At 44.2% G+C, this 16,618-nt stretch overlaps 2 protein-coding genes across 3 annotated transcripts in view; both read left to right on the top strand.

The window, feature by feature from the left end:
• Positions 1 to 12,250, top strand: part of ankrd11 (ankyrin repeat domain 11) — a 77,334-nt gene extending 65,084 nt beyond the window's left edge. Inside the window, exons 9-14 of one of the 2 annotated variants that reach the window (XM_019876337.1) lie at positions 87 to 4,500; positions 4,594 to 7,246; positions 7,364 to 7,462; positions 7,586 to 7,729; positions 7,823 to 7,915; positions 8,330 to 12,250. In XM_019876337.1, coding sequence (XP_019731896.1) covers positions 87 to 4,500; positions 4,594 to 7,246; positions 7,364 to 7,462; positions 7,586 to 7,729; positions 7,823 to 7,915; positions 8,330 to 8,515 — 7,589 coding nt within the window. In that variant the 3' untranslated portion in view covers positions 8,516 to 12,250. Of the gene's footprint in view, positions 1 to 86; positions 4,501 to 4,590; positions 7,247 to 7,363; positions 7,463 to 7,585; positions 7,730 to 7,822; positions 7,916 to 8,329 lie in introns of both variants that reach the window. The other variant, XM_019876336.1, reaches the window with a different exon arrangement.
• Positions 12,251 to 14,068: 1,818 nt separating this feature from the next.
• The window catches only part of slc22a31 (solute carrier family 22 member 31), a gene marked incomplete at its 5' end in the record, with an annotated part of 8,113 nt that continues 5,563 nt past the window's right edge, over positions 14,069 to 16,618 (top strand). The window contains 3 exons of the mRNA XM_019876421.1: positions 14,069 to 14,629; positions 16,204 to 16,307; positions 16,389 to 16,543. Of these exons, the coding sequence (XP_019731980.1) occupies positions 14,069 to 14,629; positions 16,204 to 16,307; positions 16,389 to 16,543 (820 nt within the window). The remainder of the gene's footprint in view (positions 14,630 to 16,203; positions 16,308 to 16,388; positions 16,544 to 16,618) is intronic.

The following is a 16,618-nucleotide window of genomic DNA, read 5'->3' as shown; positions in this document are numbered from 1 at the left end:
GCTGATGAAGTGCTTTGTGATTCCTATCTGATCTAATTCTTATTTTTTTTAACTTTGCCATTGTTATTTTTTTTTCCTCCACGCAGAATCTTCAGAGGAGGAGGATGCTCCCTCGTGCGCCCCTTCCAGCTCTGTCGACGGCAATAACACAGACTCTGAGTTTGAGAAGGGCTTGAAGTTAAAAGGGAAAGCATTGGACCCTCCTAAATCTGCTGTCACACCCGTCAAAGACGAGTATGAATTTGACGAAGATGACGAGGAGGAGCGAGTCCCCCCTGTGGATGATAAGCACCTCTTGAAAAAAGACTTCCGTAAGGACACAGTTAGCAAGGCCAACAGTTTCATCTCCATACCCAAGATGGAGGTGAAAACCTATTCCAAAAGCAACTCGCTGACACCAAAGAAAGCCGTCCGACGGATCATCTCGGACAGTAACAGTTCAGATGAGGATGACAGGACGCTCTGTTTCACACCGGCGCCGACGCCGCGACAACAGGCCCTTCAAACAAATGCCAAGACAAGAGACTCTGGAAATCTGAGTTCCAAACAACTGAAAGACAAGAATAAAGTCAAAAAGAAGAGGAAGAAGGAGAGTAAAAACAGCGTTGGCAAAGAAGTCCGGTTCGGTAAAGTCAATGACAAATTCTGTACGTCAGATTCTGATTGCGGCGATCTGGAGAGCGAAGACGATAAAGGTTCCAACAGCATAAAGGATTCTTCAATGATCGTGAAAGAATCCTCTGGCTTCAATACGTCCTCCTCCTCGCATGTCAACTTGAACTCTCAGAAACAAGCGCCGTCACTAGCGGAGCAACACCCAAAGCAGTGGAGGACTGATGGCTGGAAGACGGTGTCATCTCCAACATGGTCGGATGTAAGTTCTCTGTCTGACTCGGTGAGAACCAGGCTGTCCAGTGAGTCAGACTACTCCTCTTCCGAGTCCAGTATTGAATCGATAAAACAAGTGAAGCGGAAAGGACCAGACAACAAAAAGAAAAACAATGTCCACAATAACACAATGGACAAGAAAAACTCTGACATCTACAAAAATGCCACCGCTGATAGTACAGCCTCCAAAACCGATGGAGACGGTAAAGTGCTCAAGAAGCATAAGGTGAAGCACAAGCACAAAAGCAAAGAAAAGGAGAAAGCCCCCAGCCTCGTGCTCAATCAAGACATGAATGAAAAATTTGTCAAAAGCTATTCGTTTGATTTTGATGATTCAAGGCAAAAGTCTGTCACCGTGGAGTCAGAATCACCAGCCGAAAGCAAGATCAAGTTATCGAAACATGAGAAAGACCATTCCAAAAAGGAAGAAAGGCTCTCCAAAAGCAAGTCTGAAGAAAAGGACTGGTCATCGGGCAAGGACTTGCATAGAACGGCGGAAAAGGAGAAAAATAAGAAATCTAAGGACTCGGCCAAGGACAAAGCAAATAAGGAAGAGCGAGAGAAGCCCGTTAAATCTGACAAGGAGAGAAATGTCAAGGAAAAAGCCAAGGAGGAGAAACAGAAAAACCATAAAGAGGAGAAGAAGAAAAAGTCAAAGGAGAAATCCAGGCCAGATAGGAAAAATGAACAAAAAGAGGAAAAGCATCTCAAGGTTGACAAAGAGAAAAGCACCAAGGAGGAGAAATGTAAAAAGGACAAAGTTCTCAAGGACGAGTCAGAGTATGAAAGCTATGATGTCAACAACCGTTTCCTCAACCTGGATGACACAAAGCTCAGTGCCTCAGATGACCATCATGACCGATGGGGTTCAGAGATGTCCTCGGACTCTTCCCTCTATGGAGATGACAGCTGGGATGTCCCTGTCAAAGAGTACAAAGAGTACAAAGCCAATAATTCGGTTAAACTCATTGTTGAGACCGTCAAGGAAGAGACGAGGAGAAAAGAAAAAGTGAAAGACAAGAAATCAGATCATAGCGAGAAAAGACCGGAGAAGGAGGCTACGTCAAAAAAGAAAGACAAAGACTGTTCGGAAAAGACAAACGAAAAGAAAAAAGATTGGTCGGAGAAACAAAAAACGAACTCCGGTCACTCTGCTGAAAAAGACAAGAAGCGGAAAGAATCCACAGAAACGGGTAAAGACAAAAAAGACAGAGATTCCCTGGACAATAGCCGAGAACGCAAAGATTCGTATGACTTCATGAAGGAGAGAAAAGACACAAAAATCAAGCAAGAGTCAATTCGGGAAGACTACGGCAATGACTCGTTCTTCAAAGAAATGGACACTGTCAGCAAGTCATGCGACATCCGCGAGAGAAACCATTCTGGTAAGGAGAAAGAAAAGAAGTTTGAGGGAATGGAAAAGCGAGAGAAAACAAAAGCAGAGAAGCACAAAGAGAAAATAAAAGACCGAGGTGCAGACCAGGAGAAGGACAAGAGTGACAAATTCTCCACTGAAAAAACGGCCAAGGAAAAGGAAATTGATCGCACGGCCAAAGACAAGAAGGAGGGCCTGAAAGACAAACACAAAGAGTCTCACGGCAAGGACAAAGATCGAAAGATGTCATCGGATCAGAGCAAGGACAAGAAGGAAAAGGCCTCCCAAGACAAACATACCGACAGAGAAAAGGATTTCTTTGACGTGAAAAAAGAGGAAAGAAAGCCAGAGAAAATCAGAGAGAAGACATGGTACAAAATAGCAGACATTTTCACGGACGAAAGTGACGATGAGGAGGACAGCTACAATGGCGCTCACGTTTCTGACTCGATCAGAAAAGATTCAACACCTGATCAAGATGATCTGGATCACTTTCCATCAGACAAAGTCAGGAAAATGTCATCAGAGACGAAACACAGTGCCGAGAAGGTGAAAGAGAAAGACCATAAGGAGAAGAAGAAAGAAAAGGCCACCTTTGACACAGGCAAGGAGCGGAAGGGCTCCCTCGAGAAACACAACAAAGACAAGAAAGAATCTGCCGATGTCAAACATAAGGAAAGAAAAGACCGAATGTCGGTGGACTCGAACCAAGAGAAGAAAAATAAGCAGAAGCTCTTGGACAAAAGGGAAAACAGTGAGGATAAAACAAAAAACAAGTACAAAGACAAGACGGACAATCCCAAGGAGAGGAAGCCATCAAAGGGCAGCGGTGAAAATGAAAAGTCCCTCCTAGAAAAATTGGAAGAAGAAGCTATGAATGACTACAAGGATGACTCCAATGACAAGAACAGCGATATTTCGTCAGACAGTTTCACGGACAGAGGCCACGAACCGATCCTCGCGAGTTACTATGATTCCATCGGCCTTGCCGATATGGCTGATGACAGGAGGGACTCCCTTTCTATCTCCACACCCCAGGACAAGTTCAGAGAGAAAGAAAGACATCGACATTCCTCCTCCTCCTCGTCCAAGAAAAGCCACGACAAAGATAAAGAAAAGGTCAGGAAGGACAAACGCGACAAAACGGAAGAAATCAGAGACATGTACAGTCGCAGGGAAAGCTTGCCTTTCGAGAAAGAGCCCATGCCTCTCGAGGCAGATCCTTACACTTTCCCGTACAGCGGGAAAGGAGATGGCGAAGACGATTTTGATAAGACGTTAGAATTTGAAAAAGAGATGTCCAAAAAAGATAAAGCGACTGCTGTCATCGGTGACAGAATGAAGGACAAAAAGAAAAAGGAAAAACATAAAGACAAAATAAAGGAGGACCGGAACAAGCACATTGATGGATTTGGTTCGTTGAAGCATTCCAAAGAAGATGTCAAGTCGGGATTAAAAGAGAGCCCTCAGGTCACAATTTTGAAAGACAGATCAAAAGAAGACAGCCCTAAATTTGATCTGAAAAAAGACAGAAATCGGGATCTATTAGACAAAGACAACAGATTAGATCACGCCAAGTCAAAAACTAAAGATGAAAATGAAAAGCTCAATCTGTCCAAAGACACTGGACGGAAAGATAACCGGCCGCGTGAAAAACTCCTGGTCGATGGTGATTATCAAATGACGAGCTTTGGTCAGATGTTGAGTCTGAAAGATCAAGAAATCGAAGAGCGCCACAAAAGGCATAAAGAGAGGATGAAACAAATGGAGAAGCTGAGACCCAAGTCGGGAGACCCGAAACTTAAGGACAAAGCCAAGTCCACTGAAGAAGTGAGGAAGAACCGTGGTGAGCTCTCCTCGAAGAAGTCATGCAGCTTGGAGTCTGGTCTCAAGGAGAAGAAGCTGAAGGACGTTGGCCTACCAGCTCAAATGATGTCCCCGAGTCGGAAGTTCCAACCGCCTGCAGACAGCCACAACTCAAAAGACTGGCTGCCCGGCCATCAAATGAAAGAGAACCTCCCGGCTTCTCCCAGGTCGGAACACAACAGGCCGACCGGAGTGCCCACACCAACATCCGTCATCTCTTGCCCCAGTTACGAGGAAGTCATGCAGACTCCGCGGACTCCGTCTTGCAGTGCAGAAGATTACCCGGATATTATGCTTGATGGGCTGGATTGCCAGAACTCCTCAGCCATGACGATGTCTATGAATGCGTGTTCACCGTCCTTCTTTGAAAGGTATTTTCTCATTTGATTTTGTCTTTTTTTTTTTAATCTGTTTGTACCATTGACTCTTTTCTAATGTTCTGTCTTTCTTTTGCCCACCAGCAGGTACTCCCAAGGTTTTCAGGAAGGCACATGCCCCACCCCAGCAAAGAACCTCCAGCTGCCACTCATCAGCCGTTCTGCCTCCTCTGATGTGCGCAGGCCTCTGGAAGAAGAGTTCAAAATTGAGGCTGACAAGTTCCTTCGACAGCATAGCGATCCGTCGGCTGAATTTGATCCGACTACTGGTTCACAAATTGTAGAAGAGAAATCGGCCTCTGCGGATAGACTAGAGAGCTTGCCCTCGCCCTACTTCTCTCCCATTAGGTTGTTGTCTCCTCGGCAGGAGCCGAGTCATCCCGCGCCAGATCTGGCAACACCGACGCTCCCTTGCACGGAGACCAATGAGCATCTTTCTGATGGTGTTTACAGCAGTTACTTGCCGAAGCCGTCTACACCTGTTCACAGGCCAGATCCGCTGGAGCCCTGCTTTGACATTGCTGCACCACCGACGCCAGCTCCTGCAGCACTGCCCCCACTTGACATTGATGACATCTCGGAACCTCACCACAGTGAGCCTAACCTGGTCCTCTCAGATCTCCCCTCTGTCATAGAAGAAAGGGATGAAGAAGAGGAAGAAGAGGAAGATGAAGGCGAAGACCTCGACTTAGATGAAAGGAGAGTTGACGATCATTGTGCGGTGCACGAGACGCGGCAAACGCAGGAACCCTCCTCCTTCCCCGCTCAAGTTGAGGACCCTTTGAGAAAGAGCTGGCACGTTGAGTCGCCAGATCGACAAGATCCAGAGGTTGAGCATTTCACTCCGCCGCATCCCGAACCCAACCATGGAGAAAACTGTTATGATCACAGCATGAGTTGGAACCACGAAGTTGACCTCAAATCTCCCCATCGGACATATGGGGAGATCGAAGCTGCCGTCTCCAAAATAACCAGTCCTTATTCTCATTCAGAGGGTGATCTGCAGCACTTGTCCGGACACCCATCTGTAACTCCTCCATATGCCACCTGGAATAGGTGGCACAAGGAAGAAGACCCTGAGGATTTTGATGAGCAGAAGGAGGCTGTGGCTGATATTCCTTCTCTCGAGAGACCTGATACGGCTCTGGATGAGGAGCCCAGTTATTTAAATACTTCCTCATCCTCCACAAGACTCGAGTCTTTTTTCCAGGACTGCAACAGATCAAATATCGAGGTTACTCACCAGATGGACACGGAGACCGCATGTGAGGAGCCGGGCAGCAGGCAGAGCACGCATACCTTCTGTCCTACCACTGACGGTCATCTCACTTCAGCTGTTGCTCCTGAGCCAGTTGTTCCTTGGGCAGATCCGTTCTCTACTGATGCAGATGAGCTGGATGACCTTGGACCATTCTCCTTGCCTGACCTCCCGCTCCCGGAAAAGTCAGAAGAAGCTGAGCATCGAGACTCTGATTTTGTTGACCTGAACAAGTCTCACATCAGACATACAATGATGGATGTTGGTGACACGGACTTGATGCAGGTAGACCATTCAGGTCACGTGGAGACTCCATGCTCTGCTCAAGACCAAAGGTTGGGGGAACCCACTGGGCAAGATTTAGTTGTACCGTCATCGCATAACACCTTTCAGCAGGAGTTGGACCCCGATCCTCAGAGTGTTCCGGTCAATAGCCCTCTGGCTTTCACGCAACAGAGCATCATGTTGGAAAATAAAATGCCATATGGAGCGCCGGATGAGTCCGATGCTCATATGTTGTGTTCATCAGTGAAATCCGAGACCAGCCAACTACATCACATCCAGATTCAACCCCTGCCCGAGTCTTTGCAGTTGCCACAAGACGACACCGTGTCCGTTGACAAGTCAGAGGTGAGACAGGAGGACGTCTCCGAGCCCCTCACCGAACCTTCATCACCCGATCCTGTTCCCCATCTCCCAGTGGCTGTTACCCCTCCCAGTTCAATGGAACATTCAGACACTCAAGAAACAACACAAAAGCCAGTGCAGGTACCCCAGAGCACAGTGTCCACGGATATTCCCAAAAAGGTGGAAGAAATCCCTCAGAGGATAACACGCAACCGGGCAAAGAATCATCTTTCTGCTGCAGTTTCTTCTCCAAGCCTAACTTCAACAACTTCCCTGTCTGTGACCATTAGTCCAGTAGTGACCATTAACGCGATCCCTACGAGAACACCAACTCCCAATTCAGTCTTGGCCTTTTCATCTGTGAAGAAAGACAAAGACTCATTGCTTGGCATTTCATCGACTGCATCCAATTCCACTCTGACTCTCTCTGTACCAACTTCTTTGACCACCTCGCCTACAGTGGTTCTGAGCAAAACAAGCAAAGGCCGTCCACTACCTGTAGAGGAAGACGATTCTCAAACCCAGCACCCGCGGAAAAGGAAGTTTCCCCGTTCGACTGGGCAGCAGGTGCAAGTACAGCTCGTGAACACGGCCATGCAACAGACGCGGGAAATGATTCAGCAGACGCTGGCTGTCGTCGTCAACGCCATAAAGTTGGATGACATCGAGCCTTACCACAGTGATCGCTCCAACCCGTATTTTGAGTATCTGCAGATCAGGAAGAAGATTGAGGAAAAGAGGAAAATACTGTGCTACATCACCCCGCAGGCCCCGCAGTGCTACGCTGAGTATGTAACCTACACTGGCTCATATCTGTTGGATGGGAAGCCTCTCAGCAAGCTTCATATCCCAGTGGTAAGTTTCGGTCGATTTGTCTTCAGAATGGCAGCATGCGATCGTTTCGGTCTCATTTGGCAACATTGTCAGAAAGTTTCAATGGGTGTGTCTTGCTGTGAATCTGTCATTGAACAGATTGCCCCGCCGCCATCATTGTCAGAGCCTTTGAAGGAGCTCTTCAGACAACAGGAGGCAGTAAGAGGAAAGCTCCGGTTGCAGCACAGCATAGAACGGGTAAGGGAAACGGTCTCCGCATCCAAGTGTTCCCGGCAATACTTTTTCAAGACTGAACTTTGAAAAAATGCAACTGAATTCAGCTTCCTTGATTGTTTTCTCAATCTTGTTTTATGTTACCAGGAGAAACTCATCGTCTCGTGCGAGCAAGAAGTGTTGCGAGTCCACTGCAGAGCTGCAAGGACCATAGCCAATCAGGCGGTGCCGTTTAGTGCCTGCACGATGCTTTTGGACTCCGAAGTATACAATATGCCATCAGAGAGCCAGGTAGGAATTGTATTCGTACGTACGTGTACCTTGCAAATGATAAGATGATTTTGTTTTACTTCTCCTTGTTCATAACTTGGCATGTTTGCTCAGGGTGATGAGAATAAATCAGTGAGAGATCGCTTCAACGCACGACAGTTCATCTCCTGGATTCAGGATGTGGATGATAAATACGACCGTATGAAGGTAAACATCTCGTGATAGGATGTTACACGGCTCCTACCTTAACTTAGCTTAGGCATCTTTCGAGGTAAGAGCAGCGAAACTCACAAGTTGGGAGTTAAATGTAAAACTAAACATAAGACAAAGAATTAACATTTTGTTTATGAACCAAACCATCGAACTTCATTTCACAAAAGTCCACATGCTGCCCCCTGGTGGTCAAGGCACATTCTCAGAAGGCATGCACACTCAAAGGGAGCAGCACAATGTCCATTGAAATGAAGCTTGAAATCATGATGCAAAAAGTATTTCAGTCTTTACATTCCATTTAATTATTACTTCTTAAGCTATAGTACAACACTGTCAATTTGCCAAACATCATTTTTTTATTCTCCGTTACAAGCAGTGTCGTTCATGCACTCTTTGTCTCTGTTACAGACATGTCTGTTGATGCGGCAACAGCACGAGGCGGCAGCCCTCAACGCAGTACAAAGGATGGAATGGCAGTTGAAGGTCCAGGAATTGGATCCTGCCGGACATAAGTCCCTGTGTGTCAACGAAGTGCCGTCCTTCTACGTTCCAATGGTTGATGTCAACGACGACTTTGTACTTCTGCCGGCGTGACACCTCTTGGCGCAGCGATAAAGAGTGAACTTTATCCGAATCCCTTCTTCTCAGAGAGAATTTGTTGAACAGAACAAATGGAAAGGGCTAGCAAATTTGAGAAGGGCCTTCAGACAGGAAAACGGCAAAAGAACAGTGGAAGAGTGCAGATTTAAAACAAAAAAAAAACATGCTATTGGTTCCCTTCCTTGAAGAAGGAAACTTGTTTTTACTGGGGGAAAGAAAATACTCAACTTGCACTTTCATTCTCAAAAGTTTTTACTCCTTTTGTGATCAGAGCATGAATAGCAGAAACCGTTTTTGCTTTGCGGCACTGGCCCACAACTCCCTTGTGCTTGGCGCTGGCGAGACCCGGGGGTGGGACAGAGATATATTTTCTGCATTAAATTTTTTGGGGGCTTTGCTTCACAAGACCTATCACTGGGGAGACGTGTCAAAAGAGGAGCTCTCCCAACAACAGCGTGGTGCCTGTGTACCATAAGAGGAGCTGAAAAGGATCCTCCCCTGTTGGGGCCAGGAGCACAAGTCGGTGCTTCCCCAGAGGATGTCAACAAAACCTTGGTGCATCTTGTGGATCTGCTGAGAATCCACGACGAGATGACTGCAAGTGACAGACCAGGAATCTCGATGCAGGTGCTGGTGGATTTGGGCTGTACGCGTTGTCAAATCTGAGACGGCAAACGGATACAAGTGGGTGTGTAGGTGTGCGTAAACATGTGTGAGTATGTGTGTGTGTGTGTGTGTGTGTGCTCACGTGCAAGTCTGGGAGGAAGAAATTGCCTCTCAGCCATGCAGAACAGACAACAAGGAGCGCGGTGGATCCCCTGAGGTCAGACCGGAGGGTTCTCAACCAGCCCACTTGCTCCACAAAAGGCATCTGAGCACCCTGGACTGCAAAAGCACCACAAGGACAACACGAAGAAACAAACAAACGAATGTTGACATTCAAAGAGACTATCGAGAAATTGTCGTTTGTCAGGCGGGGAGAAATATTGTTTTTTTGTGTATTTCTTTACTTGGGCATTTCATTGTTTCTGAGGAAGTGACTTGAAACACTACAGAGCCAATATTAGTTTAATGGAAAAAAAAACAAAAAACAAACAAAAGCAAACTGAAAAAAAGTTGTATTCCGTAAATGATGTACAGTTTTTATATTCGTTAACCAATGTATTCTTGCTGCCTTCTAGATAATTTATTTTGCCACACATTACTGCACAGTTGTAAATAACCTATGTACTGTAATATCACTCAAGTAAGTGTAAAGAAAAACAAAAGAAATAAAAAAGTATCTTTTTATGTACAGTTCACTTTTGGGCAGCACTTTCCCTCCCTCATATCTGTGGGCCAAATATGTACTCAATTCTGTCAGTATTGGAAAGGCAAAGTTGTATAGTCCTACCTGTCCCCATCACCTGGAACGACATCACCGTCACTTACAAATAGCTGACAGACACCACTTCTGGATTGACCACCCCCCCCCCCTCCCCAAAAGGCCAACCAACACATTTCCACACATGTAGCAGACTAGACGAGGATTTATTTAACAAATAGAGGAATATTACTCACTGCTTTACTACACAATTATATCGGAGAAATCTCAAACCAAGAAAATGCCTTTTCCGGTGAAAACTAATGTACTCATTGTCGGGCAAAGTCACAGCTATTTATTGTTTGAATGAAAGCATTCGTGATGTCGTTCATGGACTCAACCATTGTGGTGATGTTCAATGTTTTACTTTTTTTTTTGTTTGTTTTTACGTTCAAAAATTGGCTTGGAATATTTTCTCCTCATCCAATATTGTTGTTCAAAAAACGCCAGGGTCATCATATTCTGTTCACATGTCTCAAATAAGAGTGAGTCTGGAGAGTTGAGAGGTTTCATTCCGTGCTGACCTTTTTCACTTTCTGTCTGAGTCATGTTCCGCATTACTGCTTAGCCTTACACATTGCAATGCTGACCCACTGGATGGAACCGGTGAGGTAGAACACTAAGTACTTTTGACTATGTACAGGATGGGGTCTTGAAATTGGATGCTCGCGAGTCTGTTTCATATTGACAAACTCATTCGGTGATTGAATCCCCTTTCTGAAATCTGTACAATTAAGATTTGTTTTCGTAGAACTAATACCCTTTTGTCTCCAGTCGCAGGTTTGATCAATTATCGACACAATTTGGCTACCTTTTGCTTCCAGAAAACTCCCAAATGGAATCATGCAGAAATCAGTGTCGTCTTTGCCATCATTTATTGTTCAAAATATGATTCTGTTCCGTTCCTGATACTCTCATTGAAAGCTCATTTAATGCCATTGACGACTAAAGTCGTCAAAGATCCATTTTTAACTGGGCTGGCAGTGAACAAGTTCAAAGGCCGTCTGCATACTGTCAGTCAAAGTCATTGCTGTGTTTAGGATGTGTAATCGAGTGCTATTACGCTGTGCAGACAAGTGGCTGGAAGTATAGTTACACCCCTCCGGGTTGGTACACGTCAACGTTCATATTTTACTCCCCCCCCCCCCCCCATTTATTTGTTCTTGGTTTGTGTGTATTTCTTCCAAAATTAGGTTGTGTTTCGGTCGCGGAATTATTGTGTGTCTTTTTAACTCTTGATACCGTTATGTATCTCCGAGGTGTTTTTGTTTCTCACACCAGTGGCATGTCAATCACATTGCTTATGAAGCAGAATGTAAACCCATTACTGTGTTTGTCCGCCGACACCCTCACTTATTGTTTACAAGACATCCTCTGTGTTTTGCTTTCGTCTGTCAACCTTTGTTTGTACTCGTGCAATCAATCACTGATTTGAACGACAAAGGCTTGAAATGGTGATGGTTGCCACAGTCGCGCACTGTGCAAATCATTGGAAACGTTTTGGGGTTTTGTTTTCTCCAGAACCCACCCCCACCCGCATGTCGTTACACAGAGCAATAGGTTGATTTTTCCAAGTGTGAATAATCAGCCATACCGAGTGATTCCCGCATCCAACGAGTGCTCGCACATCAGTGGTCAGATGCACAGTCGAGCACTTGGTCGTGGTGATGCAGATGCTAGCCTGACACCACCTCAGTCAGCAACATATTACCTCTACAATCCTCACATTCACTCATAATTTAGATTTGTTGTGGTTTTCTTATTGGATTTAGATATACATAATTGCTATTTTTTTCATTTGATAGTATCACGATTTCAAGCCTTTTTTTTTCCTCTCCGTCATTTTTTTTATTCAAACCCAGACTGTAGCTGTTTGTTTTTTTTTTTTGTTTTTTTTTTTTAGAATGGACAATGACTAACACAAAGCATGGAGAACTACTCTTAAAATGGTGAGAAATAACCTATTTATTATCTTTTTTTTTCCTGGCACCTGTGGTATGTTTTGGTTAAAGTTGGTCTCCGCTGTGTAAATTTTCCTCCTTGTAATGCGTGAAAGAGACATTCTGTAAATAGTTGTGTAAATAAAACCTCCCAGGACGTTTTGCACCCTCTTCTTTGTACTAGTCTGAAAAGTTGTGCAGAATGTGGGCTTCTAACGGAAATGAGCAGAGTACGCTCGCCGCAGGTGGATCTGATGTAACAATGTAACATTTTTTTTTTTGTACAATGTAGTTCGTGTACATATTGTTGGAGCAGCTAAGGGGGCGGGGGGTGGGCAGATTTGAGGGCTTGTTGATGCTATCGTCAGTGCTGTAATAGAAATCCAGTACTTTCACCTTTTAGCTGTTTTTGAGTTCCTGAAAAAAGAAAAAAAATAGAAAACAAAAAATAATGTGAGAACCTGAAATGACCATGGGTGGGTGTAAGACTAAAACTGAAAAGTAAAAATTCAAAATTATTTTCTACAGTTGCATGTACAGAGAGCGCGAGAACTGCTGTTGTTCTTCAGAGATTATGTTCGTTAATAAAATTTTGAAATATTAAAACTATGGCCCTTTGTTTTGTGTTTGCCGTGAGGAAAATTTTCCAATCTTTCATCTTAAAGATGGATTTTAAACTCATGCAAGTCCATATAGAAGTAAAAACGTTCTGATTATGGAAAGAAACGACTTGTTTTAAAGTCCGTGTGAGTCATGCCATACGTTTAAAATCGCAGTTCTGACATCACGGCCACCTTTAGTTTTGTGGTAATCTAATAGCCTCAAAGAAATCACACAGCCAGGTCCCTGGCTAATTTGGTTGTTTGCCCTCATCTGGACCATTCTAAAATTATTCGCAAATGGAGAACTGATGACTGATTAAACAAAGTATATTTCATGTTACAGTATTATATTTCAAAGATAGTAGCCTCTTGAAAGCACGTGCTCTTTAGCGTTTGTAACTGGACTGCCAACTTTCAGATTCATATTTCTCTTGCAGTGAGTGACTTGAAGGTTGTTCATCTGGAATATGAACGCCAAGTTGGAGTGAGAATGTCTTGATCATTGCCTCAAAACCGTAATTTTGCTGAAGTCATTCAGAAGTTGACCTGCTGGTGTGTTTCGGATTGTGATCCTGCTGCAAAACTTAAGTTCCCAAAACACATAAAGGCTCCTGAAGAAACATGCATCTGTTGGGCTTTGAATGGTCATGGGGCAGTCTTCAAACAGTGAAACGATATATTTTATCATAAGAATGATCATGTACTGCGTATTAAATACCAATAACTTGATAAAAATTAACCATCCATTTTCCAATGTCAGACGTGATTAGTGACTAGTTCATAAGTGATGGCGATCTGTAGTACGTAATCAAATGGGGGTACGTGTACGTCTGGGAGTGTGTGAATGCACTCCATGGGGTACGTGAGAGTTTAAAATATATTTGAAAAGTAGCATCCATGCAAAAATCTTTTGAAAATAATTATGTAAATGTTTCAGGAAAATATAAGTGCGTTAATTAGTTTTATATGCAGTACGCCATTGAATTTCAATATCCTAAAAACACATGCCATACCAATGGTTCAGCCCAACTTGTCACATGCCTCGTAGCATCACCTGTCAATCATTTGAAAACTTTATTTAAAATTCAGTGAACGATTTATTTTGAGAACAGATTTACTATGATCTCAGAGGACCCTTAGTCATAACATTTATGGGCACAAGTCTTTTTTATTAAATTATTTATTTTTTTGTTATATTTTTTTTTTTTTATTTGCAAATAGTTCGAGAGGCCACTATACAAATGTAATAAATCAGACAATGATGGCGCAGCATTCGCTTTGAAGTTTATCCTACAAAAATGCTATGCTCTGGTTAGTGGGTACTTTGGCTAAAACAAAAATTCACAGAAAATAGTTTGAGAACCGCTGATATAGACAAATATAATAGGACATTTTGGGGCAGGGTCAAAACTGATGCGGAAAATATTTTGTAAGCGTGGAACATTTGTATGAAAGGGTTAAGTGAAGGAGCTGCATCGGTAGTTTGTACTGTCTCGTACCGGCTCCACAAGTATCTGTCCAAATGCTACTTTGTGTGACTCATTTTGCCACCTCATATTAGGCACCCGCACTAAAGAGCAACAAAGTCATCGTGGTTGTTTCATAAATACACAGAAGAAATGCCTCACAAATGTGATTGGGGTTGTTTTCCGCACACGGGGGCGTCAAAGGCAAGCCAGCGACTCTGACGTCGTCCCGCCCTCTCGTTCCTCCGGCGTGCTTAACTTTCCACAGGCTGGCGGCCTTGTACTCCAATCCAGACTGCTGTACTGCGCACACCGGCGTGTGTGAGTGGACCGCAAAGCCCCTCGAAATGGATTACGAGGCCAAGGTTTACCCTCACAGTGGCGGATACGGACGCTACAACAAACTGGTGGTGGCGTTCAGCTGGTTCCCCAGCTTCGCCGTCATGTTCAACCTGTTCAGCGACGTCTTCTACACGGCCATCCCGGACGCGTACCACTGCAAACCGGATCCGCGGCTCCTTCCCTCCGCCTTCCTCCTCACCAATTTATCCAAGTCCGCTTACCTGAAGCTGACCGTCCCTTGGGTCAACGGCACCGGTCTGAGCCACTGCGAGCTCTACAAGTACCCTCCGAACTCCTCGGACTTATCTGAAAGTGTTCCCCGGGAGAAGGTGAGCTGCACGGAGGGCTGGGAATACGCTCGCCTCTCGGGGCTCCAGAGCAACTTCGTGACAGAGGTAAGAGCTTCACTTGGGCAATTTAGCCCCAATAACGCCTTAAGGAACACGCCAGTCGCTGGCAAGCCTTTGTGTTGTGGAAAGCTATTTAATAGATTATCTATCTATCTATCTATCTATCTATCTATCTATCTATCTATCTATCTATCTATCTATCTAAACACAAAGATACACACTCAAAATCTCGTACAAAGATTTCCTAGGACAGTGGATTGCGATTGCAGATGCAAAAAATGGAGAAACAATGTTTGTGTGGGTCTGCTTATGTCTTGGAAGAAGCTCGCTTAATGTGTGATGGCGTCTCCTTGTGTAACATGCAAATAAAGATCCATCCCAGTCTGTAAATATTGAAGAAGACATCTCAGACCTGATGGATGCAAGGCAGGATCCAACATTATACATGTTTTTTTTTCTTTAATTGTAATTACATTTTCACTTATTAAATGTCAAGAATGACTTAAGTTGTTTATTAGAATCAAAACCTTTTTGATACTTATTGTTTTTCCGTTCTGACGGTTTGACCTGTCTGATGCTGTTTCCCTTGAAATTGCAACCACTTGAGGAGCGATAATGAGCCAAACCGCCATGCAGAGTGTAGCGCTACACTATGTTTTAGATGTATAATCTCCTATGATTGCCAACTGTTTACAGGACGGGGAAGACAAATTCACTGTCAACCGCTTCGTTTTAGTTTGTGTTAATCTCTTTTTAAACTGAATTATGGATCAACAAACCTGCTTCAGAATAACGCAGACGACTGTTTTCGATACTTCACTTTTGAATCCCTAAACAGGATAAGTGAAAAAGGATTATCCTTGTGAAGTATCTAAAATTGGACCTCATCACCGTGGAGAGATGTACAGTACCTAATTATACTTTGTATTTGAACTTTGCTAATATCTTTCGTTCCCTGGCTTAGCTCAATCGGATACGCAGCAGTATTTTCCACCACGGCTCATGGAGTCTCCCTGCTAGCTGGCTGATGAGCAAGCGAGCAAGTTGTGTGTTTTGCTTTGGTACTCTGCCAAGTTAAAAATTGACTGTCAGACAGGTGATCTGTGAGCCACGCGAAGGTATCCAAAGACCCACCGTGACCACGTGTAGAGTGCGGATCGTTGGGTGTTGAACAATGGCAGCATTACGCAAGATCAGTTTGGAGGGTAAAGGATGAGCGGAAACGAATGTCTTGGCAGTTGGCAGGCTCGATTTTGAAGACCACTTTTCTCTAATGTGATAATCCCGTCAGCAGTCGTCTTGATTCAGTTACATTTGACATGATCTATATTCCCGCCTGTTCACTCGCTGAGATCAGTGATTTGTGACTTGAACGGGGAGCCTGCAAAAGCTCGTGATGGAGCTTTAGTATCATGCTGCATGCTGTCGGCAGATGATTCATGTTCCTTAAATCCTCCCATTATGTCATTTTACTTTCATCCTGTTGTTTTGGGGTTTTTTTACATAGATTGTCACAGCCCAAATTCTGTCGAATCACAGCTCCCACTTTCATCAATAGCAACATGAATCTCTCCCACTTTACAATGTTAGCTACGGCATGCTTTTATTTTCTGTGGCAGTGGAACCTGGTGTGCGGTGACTACTGGAAAATTCCCCTTCAGCACATCTGCTTCATGACAGGATGGATTCTGGGATACATCTTCATCGGCTCATTGTGCGACTGGTAAATAATATTGCGCTCGTGCTTGTTTCGTGTTCATTTGACTGAAGTCGGATTTCAGTGTGATTTTTGTGTGTTTCTCAGGCTTGGTCGACGACGAGGATTTCTCCTGTCCGTCACTCTGTCCAGTGTTTTTGGCATGGCCGTATGTCTATCCAACAGTGCTGTGGTGTTTCTGCTGCTTCGTCTCTCTCAGGGCATCATGCTCGCTGGGGTCTTTTTATCCTCGTACATAGCAAGTAAGTTTCAGGAGCTCACATGGTGAGTGTTTTTTTTTTTTTTTTTTTTAATCAAAAAAAATTTCAGAAATACAA

The sequence above is a fragment of the Hippocampus comes genome, unplaced genomic scaffold (genome assembly GCF_001891065.2).
Source record: "Hippocampus comes isolate QL1 unplaced genomic scaffold, H_comes_QL1_v1.1 scaffold150, whole genome shotgun sequence".
In the NCBI taxonomy this organism is placed as follows: domain Eukaryota; kingdom Metazoa; phylum Chordata; class Actinopteri; order Syngnathiformes; family Syngnathidae; genus Hippocampus; species Hippocampus comes.
The sequence above is the reverse complement of the archived record's forward strand: the minus strand, read 5'-3'. Positions and strand labels throughout refer to the sequence as shown.